A 13,163-nucleotide genomic window follows, 5' to 3' on the forward strand; every position below is an offset into this window, starting at 1 on the left:
ACATTCAGACATTGGTAAAAGTTAGTTTTCTCTTGAATCCGTGGTGACACAATTCAAGTTCTTGAGCCAATGAGAAACATGCTTGATTCAAAAAGTGTTTGTCCACACATTAGGATTAAATGGTGGGTTGTGCAATTAAACATTTCATGTAGCATCTGCACACGATAGCTCTAAGGGACAAGCTTTCACAGAAACATACTATATGACAATGTGTGTGACAAGCTACTTCAGATATTTGAAATATTCAAAAATGAACTCTTTGCATGCAGACCAAAAAAAGACTAGCTTTGACCAGAAATGATGCTAAAATAGACTGGTTTTGCATCAGTGACTCGTAAATGAAGAAGTCGATTTATAATAGTTCCTCAATCAAGATAAGTTTAAAAAAAAAAAAGGTCACGCCTTAGAGACCAGAAGAATATAAATATATGTACTGTATCCTAAGATAAAATAAACTATACATACTAACTTAACTCAAGATACACCCATTCATGTTTACCCATACATATGTGAAATTGCTGTTGAACCTGTGTGCCTATTTCAAGACTATTCTTTCTTCCTTGTTTTCTTACACAACTCTTGCACTACAGTATTCATCTCAGGAGAGGATGATGTAAGTGGAGCAGAGCAGACTGTATGGGCCCCAGGCGAGTCCCCTAAAGGGACAGCATGATGTGGTTTCTGTTGTTAGCTAGCAATGACAAAAAGACTCCGAGTTCATTTCAACTAAAAGCTTTAAGTAATCTGCATTTCCCTCGGGCCCTGTCTACTAGTTTTTGAATAGAGGGCCACATTAATAAGTCTGTGCGGCAGTCTTGTCTGTTTTCAAAGGTATGCTTCCCATCAGCATGCAGTCTCACTTTCCCTACAGGCCCGTCATACACATTTCTTTATAACATAAAATAATCACATTCCACATGACGGACAAACTCCCAGAGGTTTGATTGAGAGAGATGTGTTGAGTGTGTGGCATGTGTGAAAAACAAAAAGCATAAATTACAGTGAACCATAAAAAGGAACATGCTGAGATTTGGGGGGCAGAAGCTGCAGTACCCCCCTTCCCTTGGATGGCTGAAAGACTTTTCCACGTCCCTCCCCTTTCCCATCCTCTTCATCACCGCCGCGCTGGGACCCCAGGGAGAGTCAGTTTGGTGGTTGGTAAGGCTTCAACGCTTCTAATGTACGGGACTGTCACTATGATTCTCTTTTTCAATTTAGTCACCTGGGTTACATGTGGTCATTGTCCAAAGTAGTGCCCAGCGAAATGTATTTCATATAGAAGTATCTACAGGACAGAGGTGCAGTAGTGAAGTACAGACACTGCATGTATAAAGTGTTTGAATTACAGGCAGTCTCATTTAACATGGGATATAAAAGCCTCCTGCCGTGAAATGCCTTTTTAAGTGCCTTAAATATTTTGGTCATGCCCACTTGAATGTGGTGAAATATTCAGTTTAAAGTAAGCAGCCGAATGGGAGGGAGGAGGGGCGCCACATGTTAAATTCGAGTCACATCCTGTGACAAAGACATCCTGTACGAAAAGAAAATGAAAATAAGCAGCAAAGGATGTTCTGCTTCAATGTCCCAACATCTTTCTTAAAATTAAACCTTAAAGGACACCTAGGATCTTCTTCATGGAAAATTAAACATGTTGTGATGTTAGTCATTATTAAATAATCAATAAACTGCCTTTATTAAATCTCAGCCCGTCAGGTCCAATTAGGACAGGCTTATTTTCCAGAGGGCACCCTCGGTGGCCTTTAAGTTTGTGAAGAAGAACTAATAAAAAAAAAGCCAAAAAGTATAGCATTGAAGGAAAAATAATGTAAATGAATTGGGCTGATTTGATAATGCCGACCACCACAGCGTGCAATAGGCCACAGACTGACGGGGGAGGGTCTGGGTGATGAGGGGGACCCTGGGATCCAGAGCGTCTTACCATCAGTGGCGCTGCTGGCAACAAGGGAGCCCGTCTCTGCCATCCCCGTTTCACAAGAAATTTGACGCATAATAACCGCGTTTATGAAGTTGGCTGCAGTCATGGTGGTCTTACCGAGTGCTCGGAGCTCTTGTTCCTGAATGGACATCGCTTTGTTTTGAGTCTTTTCCCTACTAGGTGTACCACTTTCTCCGCGGCCGGGGGGGGTTATCCGACTGGTGAGGCAGCAGGTGCTGGGGCCGGCCTGAAGGCGAGCTGTAGGACCCGGGGTACATCCCTCCTGGGCTGGACAGTTTGGGGTCAGATTTACTGGAGGGCCCGTGCTGGTCCTGCATGTGCTTGGGTAGACCACCCCTGTTTTTGCCTCCATCGCGACTCTGCTCTTTGGCTACACCCGAGTCCATGGCAGGTTGGTAGGCCTCAGGGGGGACACCTGTCCTCTGGAGGTGGCCAGGGTAACCTTGGTAGCGGGCCGACCCGGAGGACATGGACCTGGCAGGCCACAAAAAAACATGCTTAGTAAACAAGAAAATCAAAATCCTTTTTAAAAGAGAAATTAGCTCAGGCAAATATCAGTATTTTGTCAGCAGAACTGAAATGTAGTTTACCGAAACACAGAGGAGCCGGAGTGGTCGCTGACAGAAAGACTCTTGCCCCCGGTGTTGTGCAGGACGCTCGGCCTCTGCTGCACGTTGTCCTGGGTGCGAGGGGACACGGGGGAGTGCTGGTGGCTGTACGGTTGGGAGGAGGGTCTCACACTGCAGCTGCTACTGCTGGCCAAGCTGTGCTCTGTACCTGAGGGGAACAAACACATTCATTTTCATTTACCAATGCATCTTTCCCTTATTCCCAACACTTATGTTCATTTGAACTTAGCCCCCGTTTAGTTTAATTCATCAAGAACTCTCAAATGTTGTATTCTTTGTTCACTATTGGGGCATGCAAGAAAAGACAAGATTCCTTCATAATTCAAGGTAACATAAGGGTAAGTTATTGATATACAAATGGTCATTTTGCAAGTAAAGTCATCCTTCTACAGTTTGATTAATGTCCATAATAAAAACTTAATTGATTTGTATTCATATTAATGTAATGTTATCTTTCTTTGTAAGCATAAAAATAAAAGCACACCTGGTCTCCAGATGGGCGCGTGCTCCACATTCCCCATAGACCCGCCCTTCTCTCGGTCCCGGTCTCTGTCCCTTTCTCTCTCCCGGTCCCTTTCCCTCTCTCGGTCTCTCTCCCGCTCTCTTTCCCGATCTCTCTCTCGGTCGCGTTCCCGGTCCCTCTCTCTCTCCCTCTCTCTGTCACGCTCACGGTCTCTCTCGCGCTCCCGCTCTGAAGATGCGCCTTGCATCTTGTTCATGTGCACGGAGCCAACTGTACAGAAAAAGGGAAAACAAATTATTGTAAAAACAACACAACTGCAACACATTTATCAGAGACAGCTTTGTTGTGAACAGAATCGTACCAGGTGAGATGGGGGAGGTGGTGTAAGGCCTGCCAGGGAAGGAGGCTGCTCCCCCGGGGATGTAGGTGATGCGATCCATTGGGCCGCCGGCGGCCCCTGCAGAGGGAGGGACCAGGACAGGTAAGTGTGGCACCTGAGAAAGATCGATGATTCCTAGGGGACACACATTTAAGAAAGTTATAGAAGGATCTGGATGTGTTGTGGTAACGGATAAATAAAGTTCCCATATTGATCCACATCACAATATTTTATTTCAATTGGTTGGAGGTTTTTCTTATATTATGAGGGAAACAAAAATATGGTTTGAGTTTAACACCAAAAAGATTGATAATAATGGATTGACTAGAAGGCGAGACTCTTGTCCTCTTCTTTACTGAGCATTTCAAGTCTCTGATGAATGATGCAAGTCATGTTCCTATAAATACTTGCTATTGTTGTCCATGTTATTTGTATATATTAATCTTTCAATTAAATTGTTTACTTATTAAAAGGACAAATGGATGATAACTGCTGTTGCAAGTTGATTTATTTGGCGCTTAGCCCGATAAATATGGGCTCAGAACAGTCTCATAATACACACATGCACACAGAAGGATTCACACTTGTATTTCATGATCCGCAAAAGGATTCACACTTGTATTTCCGGATCCACACTTGTGTTTTTCAATGCACACACAAATGTGTTCCGTTTCATATACATTTTATATATGTATTTTTGATCCTCACATATTTGTTTTCCGTTTAAATCCCCTGAACCTACAAACACAAACCGCTTTCTGTGCATGGATCGCTGTGCATTCGTGTGTGGCTTTTTTGAGACTCCCCTGACGGTCACCCGATTCGTACTTGTAATTTTTTCTATCTATCGCCAATCAGATGTCTCCTCAATTCTAAGCCAATCACATGAGCGCGCCCCCACGAGGGTATGATTTCTTGCGTTCATGACACTTCATATACGCATTTTGCGCTGTCCGGAGCAGGGTTTCCGCAGACAGAATTGAATTTTGCCGGACAAATTTGAAACTTACCGGTCATGTTTCAATAATAATAAGAATAATAATAAGAATTGTGTAGCAGAGTTTCCGTTAGCAGGTAATTACCGGACTATGACCGGATATGGCTAATAACACGGGAGTAAGGATCATCTCTTTTTTTCCTCTCTCCCTCCCTCTCTCCTGACAGCCCGTCAGTTTCTCATGCTGCTTGCTAAAACTTCACTCACACTTATGTCCATATCGATCAGATCCAGCTCTCCTGATCGGCCTTTATAGAGAGCACCGATCAAACTATTAAGAGTGAATATCGGCCGATAATGACCGGCGGGGCTCCCCCCATTGACAGTTCACTGTTTAGCACTGGCTTCGTAGTGCACTGATCGATTAGGCTAAGCTAACCTGTAGCTGCTCCCTCCACACTCACAACAACTTCATACAGACATAAATAAAGCAGCTGTATTCGCCATACAGGAAACACACATTTAAAACGGTTTTGCCTGCCGTTTTTATGTACACAAGCATTCATTAATGGTTCGGAAAGTGGCACTGTACCTTAACAATATAAAGGCTTGTATCTGCGTGCATTTCCTGTTCGGAAAGTGGCAATGTACTGAGAGTGGAAGTGTCCTGAGATTAGCGCCTGCAGGCAGGCTCCATGGACCTGTCAGCTCCGGACAGCGCAAAATGAAGCGCTACGTCATGAACGCAAGAAATCTACCCCCGTGGGGGCGCGCTCATGTGATTGGCTTAGAATTGAGGAGACATCTGATTGGCTATAGATAGAAAAAATTACAAGTACGAATTGAGTCTCAAAAAAGCCACACACGAATGCACAGCGATCCATGCACAGAAAGCGGTTTGTGTTTGTAGGTGCAGCGGTTTTAAACGGAAAACAAATATGTGAGGATCAAAAATACATATGTAAAACTTTTTTCTGTATTTGGATTTTATTTACATGTATATGAAACGGAACACATTTGTGTGTGCATTGAAAAACATAAGTGTGAATCCTTCTGTGTGCATGTGTGTATTATGAGACTGTTCTGAGCCCATAGATAAATGACTCAGTGAACACTGACGACAACCAACTGTCCCATAATTCACAATGCTCCCTCCTCCAGCATCTTTTAAGTGTTCCCCACAATTGCTTACCAGAAAAAGGCCACCAAAGCTTGGCATAGAACTTGCAGCTAAATAAGAATAGATAAGGTATAAGATGGATATAATACAAAATATATAATAGATATAGAAGTGTGATCTAAAAAAGCAATCTAGTAATCCATTATCCACCAGAATTGCAGAGGTAGATACTTGGTCATGTGGGCCATTCATGTTTCATCCTTTATATTTCATCTTACAGGTGATTCTGTTATTTCAATTATTCAGGCAACATGCTGTTTCTTAACAATGGTTTCAGCTCCCAGCAAACTCCATCTTTATGTTTGTGCTGGGATAGTCTTAAGTTCAACTAAAACAAATAGATTTTGAGAGTGAAGACAACCTAAGACTCAAATGTCAGTAGGTGTTGTCACGTCAGTTATCCTTACCACGTGGGGCTTGAGAGTAGGGCATCTGAAGGGGCTGGTCTCGAGGGGTGAGGCCCCTCAGCAGGTCAGAGCGCTGGGCGGCCATGGCAGCCGCTGCAGGCCACTGGTGCATCTGCTGCGAGGTGATGTAGTCGTTGAGCAGCGTCTGGCGGTTCTCCAGGGCCGTTGTGTCGGGAAAGCCACGGATGAGGTAGGGGTAGGGGTGAGGGTACGCTGGGTTGGGCGCTAGGTGGCGAGGCAAGTAGTAGGCCGCTGTGTATGAAGAGTTAAAAAAAAAAGTCTGTCAGGAAATGTCTGTCATTTGAAATCCAAATGATTACAGGCCATACAGCTATATCCACTTATTTGTATTGAATAGATGTTTTCTCATGAGTGTGTGGCCGTGTACAGACTAGGCCTAAGTAATACCTTTCTTTGTCTACTTTCAAATGTCAGACTGGGAACATTTTTGCAAGAATCTGTTATTTATTTTCCTTTTTTTGACTACGTGGCACGTGCTGTACAACGGTACTCTGACTGCAACAGCACATAGGTCTCAATTAAAGGAGAGATGTTTTTTTATAAACAGGGACAGACAGGGACAAGAAAGCTCAAACTTGTTATAGCAGAAGCCTGATCAGAGGCCTGTACTACGAAGCCGGTTCAACATAACCTGGATATGTTTGAGTTACCCGGCTTACCTAATCCAAAACAAACGCGCTCTCGCTAAACAGTCCTACGACACTGGTTATCAACTTGTTAACTCAAGCCAGCTTTGCCCCATCTAGTTATGTGCGCGTTCACATAAAAGGGGCGGGGTTAGCAACATTTGACCAATCACAAACATGGAGAAGTGCATTGACAGCGCAGCGTCATACTTCCTGAAGAAAAGTGAACTTTAATATTAGTCAAATATGAAGAAGTTAAACTTTAAACATCCATGACTTAAACACTTTATCCAGGATAAAAGCCACATAGCTGCACCTGCAAGGTGAATATAGCTGGTAACAGAAAAAGTGTTTGAATGCATACATTAACAGGTTTATGATATCACTGCCCCGTCCAAGATACGAGTGGATCTGACTTTAATTACATTTGACTCGAGTGTTTCGTCAACTTAATGTGTTGCTTAAAATAATACTTCTGCATACAGTATGTGACACTGTGAGTGTTGCACGGCCAGATACGGCTCAAGAAGCTGACTCAAATAAGGAAATATATGATACATTATGATGTGATATGATATGAATGATAATGGCACACACATCGACGTCTGCACTCAGTGCCGCGGACTGTACGTAATGTTACTCTGATCCGGTTATTATGTTAACTTGTGGCAGATATTTAAGTAAGCTTTCTTAACTCTAATGTTATAATAGTCAGATTGCTCTGAAGATGGGAGGTGATATTCTATTAATTTTCACGTTCACACAGTCAGTTGATTTTTGCCGGCCGTCTTTCCTGCAATGGCAGTTTTTCTGTATTTCCTTTCTCTTGTAATATGACTAGTACAGGCCTCTGGTCACAAGAACATTGTTTTCCATCTAAGTTGTGTCTGTACCTGGGTCAATGGGGATGCCCCGGGGCAGCGATGCAGGGTCGAAGGCTATGGGGATTTGACGGTACACGTCTGCAGCACCTAGACCCTGCAGCAGGCGCTCGTAGGTCTGCTGATCTGGAACACCTTGGAGCGGTGATTTGGTGGCATTCATCTCTCTGGGGGTCGGTGTGGATTTGCGCTCCTGCGTCGGATTCTTACTTGAACCTTAAAGAAAAACAAGGAAAAATAATTAAATCTACAGCTTTGGTGAGGTGAAGGGTGACCTATGTTATTCCAAAGTATTGTGTTGACTTAGACCCACCATCATGTTGCCTTTGGCTTGCCTCCCTGGACAGAGGGGAGCCACGGTGCGAAGGCCCGGGGTAAGGGGCCCTTAAGGCGGCTTTGTCCTCGTAGCCCCCTGGACTATGATGGGACTTGCCTCCCTGCTCTGACCCCAGGGTAAGGGGAGAAGAGCGAGCGATACTGCTAGCTGTACTGACAACGGCGCTGGGCCGGCCTTTTGGCGCCTCTTCGTAGCGGCCCCTTTCAGCCCGCATCTCCAGGTGTGAGGCTGGGTTGTGGTAGGAACGTGGTGAACTGGCTATGATGGAGCGGACATCGTGACGCTTCCCTGAACCGGATGGCTCCTGCTTCATGGGTGTTCCCTGAACCCAACAGGAAATGATCAGTAAAGCATAGAGGATGCCAAACATTAAGGAAAGCCTCTGCATGAGTTATCATAGTGTTTGTACCTGTGCTATGATGCCCTCCTTGCCAGGCTCCCTGGGAATGAGGTGGATGGAGCGCCCTGCCTCCTTCACTGTCGGCACCATGGAGCCCTTCATTGGGTCCGAAAGAGACCCGGGCCCGCGGGGTGGGGAGTTCTCTCTCTTCATCTGCTTAGCTTCTCTCCTCAGGTAGCCATCCTGAGAGTCTAGATGACGAGGTATACCTTAAAAAGATTTTTTTTTAAATCATGTCAATATTTTGTTTTTCTTCAAGCAAGAGTGGGCAGCATTTTCTTTTCTTTTTTGGAAGAGTGGAGTAGAGAAAGACATGAAAGACACGAGAGACATGAAGAAAGATTTTGATTGGGTTATATCAGCTCAGTTGAACCAGCAGGGGTCCTGAGAGCATCTACTTCTATCTCTTGGCAAGATGAGACAAGATGGTTATCCCACTTTACTGGTATCAGATAAACATGAATATCAACATGAAAGTACTCCTGCCAGCGGGTGAGTTCTGGTAAGCTGGCACAATCTGCTTCTTGAAAGCAAACGAGAAAAAAGGCTATCTTTCATTGAAGCTCTGCTGACTGAGCACTGGGAGGGCAGTCTGATGAAGTGGGAGCAAAATAAGCTAGTATGTTCAGGGAAAACACAAATAATGCACACAAAGAAAACAATTCAATCTGCTTTAACATTTGGATAGACTTTTCTCAACCCTTTTGTGTTATTTTGAAAAACAATATTTAGTTGGCGATTACATTTAGACTAGATGATGATTTCTAACAAAAACACAGAGAGGAATTAACTTGAAGAAAAAAAGTCTCCGATCATAAGAAAAAAATATATATATATGGAGGGAGGCAATATGTTTTATATTGAGGAGTCTTCTTACCTTGTGAGATTGAGCCACGGATGTGATGAGCATCTTTGTAATGTTGGTGGTGTGGACTGTCCCTGTCATGAGGCATGGCTCGACCAATCAGACCTGAGCAGGATGAGGAATAGTGAGATGTTAGACTATGGTCAATTAATTCATCAATAATGAGAGTTGTCATTAAACGAAGGGTAGAACCATGGTTTTACTTTCTCTCTGTGGGAGTGACAGAGTGATAAGGTTGGTCTCTCACCTTCACAGGTGGCAGCAGACAGTGAATCCCTCATAGGCAGTCCTCTGGAGATGCCTCCCTCCATAATGTCATAAGGACGCTTCAGACCCAGAAGTTCTGCAGATTGCCCGGGGCCTCTGCCTTCATCTTTAATGCTCTGAGAAGGTGGGCCTGCAAAAGACAGAGATGCAAATAGAATTTGTTTAATGATACCTCTTAGTTAAGGGATAGTACTCACTCAATGACTCAAAGCAGGTTTCCTACACTTTAAAGAATGTTTAAGACTTTTTAAAGCCCACTCAGTATTGAACTTTAGACTAACTTCACAATTATGTGTTTTCTCATACTGATATTCTGCACAAACTGTGCTGCTGTATTTGCTGTAAAGTGTCTTTACTGTAGGGTATTTTTATTATATGTACAGCACTTTGGCTCGACCAAAAATCGTTTAAAAATGTGCTATATAAATAAAACTTGATTTGATTTGAATTATGAAAATCAATTATCTTATAGTTTAAAATCATGTACAAAATACACTGTGACTGGTATGTATTGCCTGGAACCGGTTTCAGCAATGCAGCAAAATATTGTGTGAATAGCCAATTGAATTGTATTTTCACTTCCTCATGTGGAGTGCTGGAAGCATTCTGTCTTCATGTATGCTGTAGAATGCAATTTATTTGAATGTTATTTCAAACATAGATGTTGAGATGTTAAATTGAAAAGTAAGGACATTCTTTTTAAGACTTTTGAAAGATTGATTTAAAACATTTTAACACAAATTCAAGCTTTTTGATAAATAAATAACAGATTATACGGATCCCCTTGATCCCTGCCGAGGTTCAGTTATGATTCAAAGTTAAGGTCAAGTTAGAACTCTGTGATTTGTTGGGCTTGTACCTGATCTTATACAAAATGAAAGTAATGCTTGGCCATGGCATAAAACATACTGCAGCCAAGTTGATGTACTCACGGTCATATGTGAGAATGTGTCCACTGATACCCTCGTAAACCACATGGCCTTTAGATATCGCCTCATCCCGTTCCCTCTCAGCTCGGCAGGCGCTGTCCTCACTGATCAGACGGGTAATGGTTCCCTTATACAGCACATCAGCCGGTGTCCCCTGTTAAGAAAAGAGGACGGCCCTGACAATTAGCCATTTACAGACCTATTTCTGTTGGAACCACCTTTAAAAGTCACACACAATCAAGTCTTATTTTCTGCAAATGCACTTGAACTTGCCTCCTCTGGCAGCATCATGCACAGGCTGGCTGCTAGCAAAGCAAACTCCACAAAATAAATGGTATGAGAACAGTCACTGTTGTATAGCTATTTAATAAAATAAAGATGATATTTCTGTCATAAAGGCCCCTAATAAAATGAGTTAAGATAACAGCTGGAAATAGCTTTGAATAAGTCACAGTGCAGTTTAAATCAACAACACTATTATGGTCTGGATGACCAATGTAGGTGACAGGCAATTATATTTGTTTTCCTTCTTTCAGGAATGTAGACTCGGATGCAATTGGAGCCGACTGTAATGCATCCTGTGTTGCAAAACATGTATTCTGTTTCTTGAATTGTTTGTGCCCCAGAAAGAGTGATGGTACAATGGTGAGAGATTACAGTGATCCAAATAAATAAATAAACAAAAACAAACAGCTGTGAAAAACAAAGTAGTACTCTATGAAGAAGCGGAGGTGTAACAATATACGACAGGAGGCTTTGTTAAAACCTTGAGTCACATCACTCGTACCCCGAGTATGAGTCACATGTCTAAACTGTTAGAGAGCGGTGGGCGGTGAGTGGGAGACACAGTGTGCCTGAGAGACACAGTGTGCCTGAGATCACATTTCTTGTCTTTTGGTTGCAGCTTTTCCAAGAAGACACAGCTGAAGGTTGAAGGCCAGGCCAGTATGGTTATGTTTACAGGATCAGGTAGCACGGACCAGAGCAGTCCTCATGTACTCCCAAAGAAAGTGCAACTTATCTGAGTTATAATCTAGCTGCAAGCTAAACCAAGAAATGAGCTGTCCCTCGACAACGGTAACGATCATGCTTTATCGCTTTCACCTTCTCCATACTAATCCATCATGGTGGATAACAGGCCCCTCAACACTTGTTTTCCCTTGTAGGCCAGTTGGATGTGATATTACAGTGTGCATATCAATGACTTCAGACAAGAGTCTAGAGAAAATAGATACATTAAATAGGGAACAGACGCAGTACAGTGTGTACCAGATGCTAGGGTGTAGGGTTGCAACGGGTCAGAAAATGTTAGCTACATTTCCAGCACAATTAATTAGGAAAATCTCATGATTAAACAGGTTGTTTATTACGGGATTATATGCACTGCGCTCAGCTCTCCCATCACATATAAACATAATTTGCCAGCATCCCATTTAATAGGAATTCAATACATTACAACCCATTGCATTGCACAGTTCATTCTCCCATGTGCAGCTCAAACTAATGCACAGTCTGACCATGCAAGTGTTGATTGGATTATTCAATTGAATATATGGTAATGATTTGTATGATATGACCCACAGTGTTTAATTTGGTAACATCTTCTGCTAGTTTTTTCTAGCTAGCTGTTACCATACAGTGTTTCCCACAGAATTTGATTCTATTTGTGGGGGCACCGCACCCCCCCCTCCCCCCCGGCAAGAAAAGCCAAAGGCCCCTTAACCTATTTGGGTCCACCACCCCCTCAAATAACAAAATACATGCGAGTTCTTGGCTACTGTAGCAGACAACGTTCTTGTTGCTCTGTGTTGCGTTGTTAATGAGTGAGACATACCGGAGTTGAGGATCTGTGGGGTTTATTCTCCCAAAAATATAATGTACAATTTAGGCATTTAGCAGACGCCTTATTCCAAAGCGACTTACAATGACCAATTACAGGGACATTCTCCCTGGAGTAACTGAGGGCTAAGTGCCTTACTCAAGGGCACACTAGTGGTTGTGTTCCAGGCGGGATTTGAACTCGCAACCTTCCGATCATCAGCCCACCTCGCTATCCATTAGACCAAAAAAAAAAAAAAAAAATGCAAAACATTTTTTTTTATGAGATCTATTTGTGGTGGACGATATTTACTTGTGGCGGCCCACCACAAATGAATCAATGTATGGGAAACACTGCCATATAACAGCTATACCATATCGTTTTAAAACTATAACCATTTATTCTTTGTTGAAAAACCTGATTGATAATGGGTTGTTATTTTAAATCTCTGTTTGCAGATCACAACTTGCCATACCACATTTTAAAATAACATGTTTAGTACCTTGCTTAAAAGGCTAGCCAGCTAACTCACCACAGTTCACACTGTATTTGTTTGACAAATCCATCCATTCCTTTTTCAAACACATGGATTATCTCTGCTAATGAAATGTTTAAGGATTAGTTTCTATCTGCATGTGACATGTTTACTACAGCCTGCCTCTAACGAATAACCCTGATATTCACTTCCTGTTAATTTCAATACATTCCTGTTAATTCTAATGGAACGTTTCTTTCTTGCATATTCCTGGAATTTTGCAACCTTGCCAGGGTCATTTCTGCACTGTGGTTCTTATGATAAAAGAGAGAGCAGCTGCTGCTGAGTCATAAGTACACAAATCAAAGCCCAGTAACACAAAGGTGATTGTTTAACAGGTAAGGTTTTAAACGGTGTGGGCAGGGTTCAAGTGACAGAATAGATTTGTTCATGACGAGTTTTAACTATCAGAAAAAGGTGTGGAAGTGAACAACTACGACTGTGGGTTGTCTATGTACCAGCCGTTTAAGCTGCTACTATCATGAACCCTAACACAGTTTAATAGAGTCAGTTTCAGTTCACTATTTACAG

General features: G+C 42.7%; 1 protein-coding gene across 1 annotated transcript in view; it reads right to left on the bottom strand.

The window, feature by feature from the left end:
* ncor2 (nuclear receptor corepressor 2) overlaps positions 1 to 13,163 on the bottom strand; it is a 99,369-nt gene that overhangs the window by 7,320 nt on the left and 78,886 nt on the right. The window contains 12 exon segments of the mRNA XM_034118309.1: positions 1,940 to 2,144; positions 2,146 to 2,431; positions 2,548 to 2,734; positions 3,071 to 3,319; positions 3,411 to 3,563; positions 5,953 to 6,204; positions 7,493 to 7,696; positions 7,794 to 8,139; positions 8,227 to 8,426; positions 9,095 to 9,187; positions 9,330 to 9,479; positions 10,282 to 10,432. Coding sequence (XP_033974200.1) covers positions 1,940 to 2,144; positions 2,146 to 2,431; positions 2,548 to 2,734; positions 3,071 to 3,319; positions 3,411 to 3,563; positions 5,953 to 6,204; positions 7,493 to 7,696; positions 7,794 to 8,139; positions 8,227 to 8,426; positions 9,095 to 9,187; positions 9,330 to 9,479; positions 10,282 to 10,432 — 2,476 coding nt within the window.

The sequence above is a fragment of the Trematomus bernacchii genome, unplaced genomic scaffold (assembly GCF_902827165.1).
Source record: "Trematomus bernacchii unplaced genomic scaffold, fTreBer1.1, whole genome shotgun sequence".
Classification (NCBI taxonomy): Eukaryota; Metazoa; Chordata; class Actinopteri; order Perciformes; family Nototheniidae; genus Trematomus; species Trematomus bernacchii.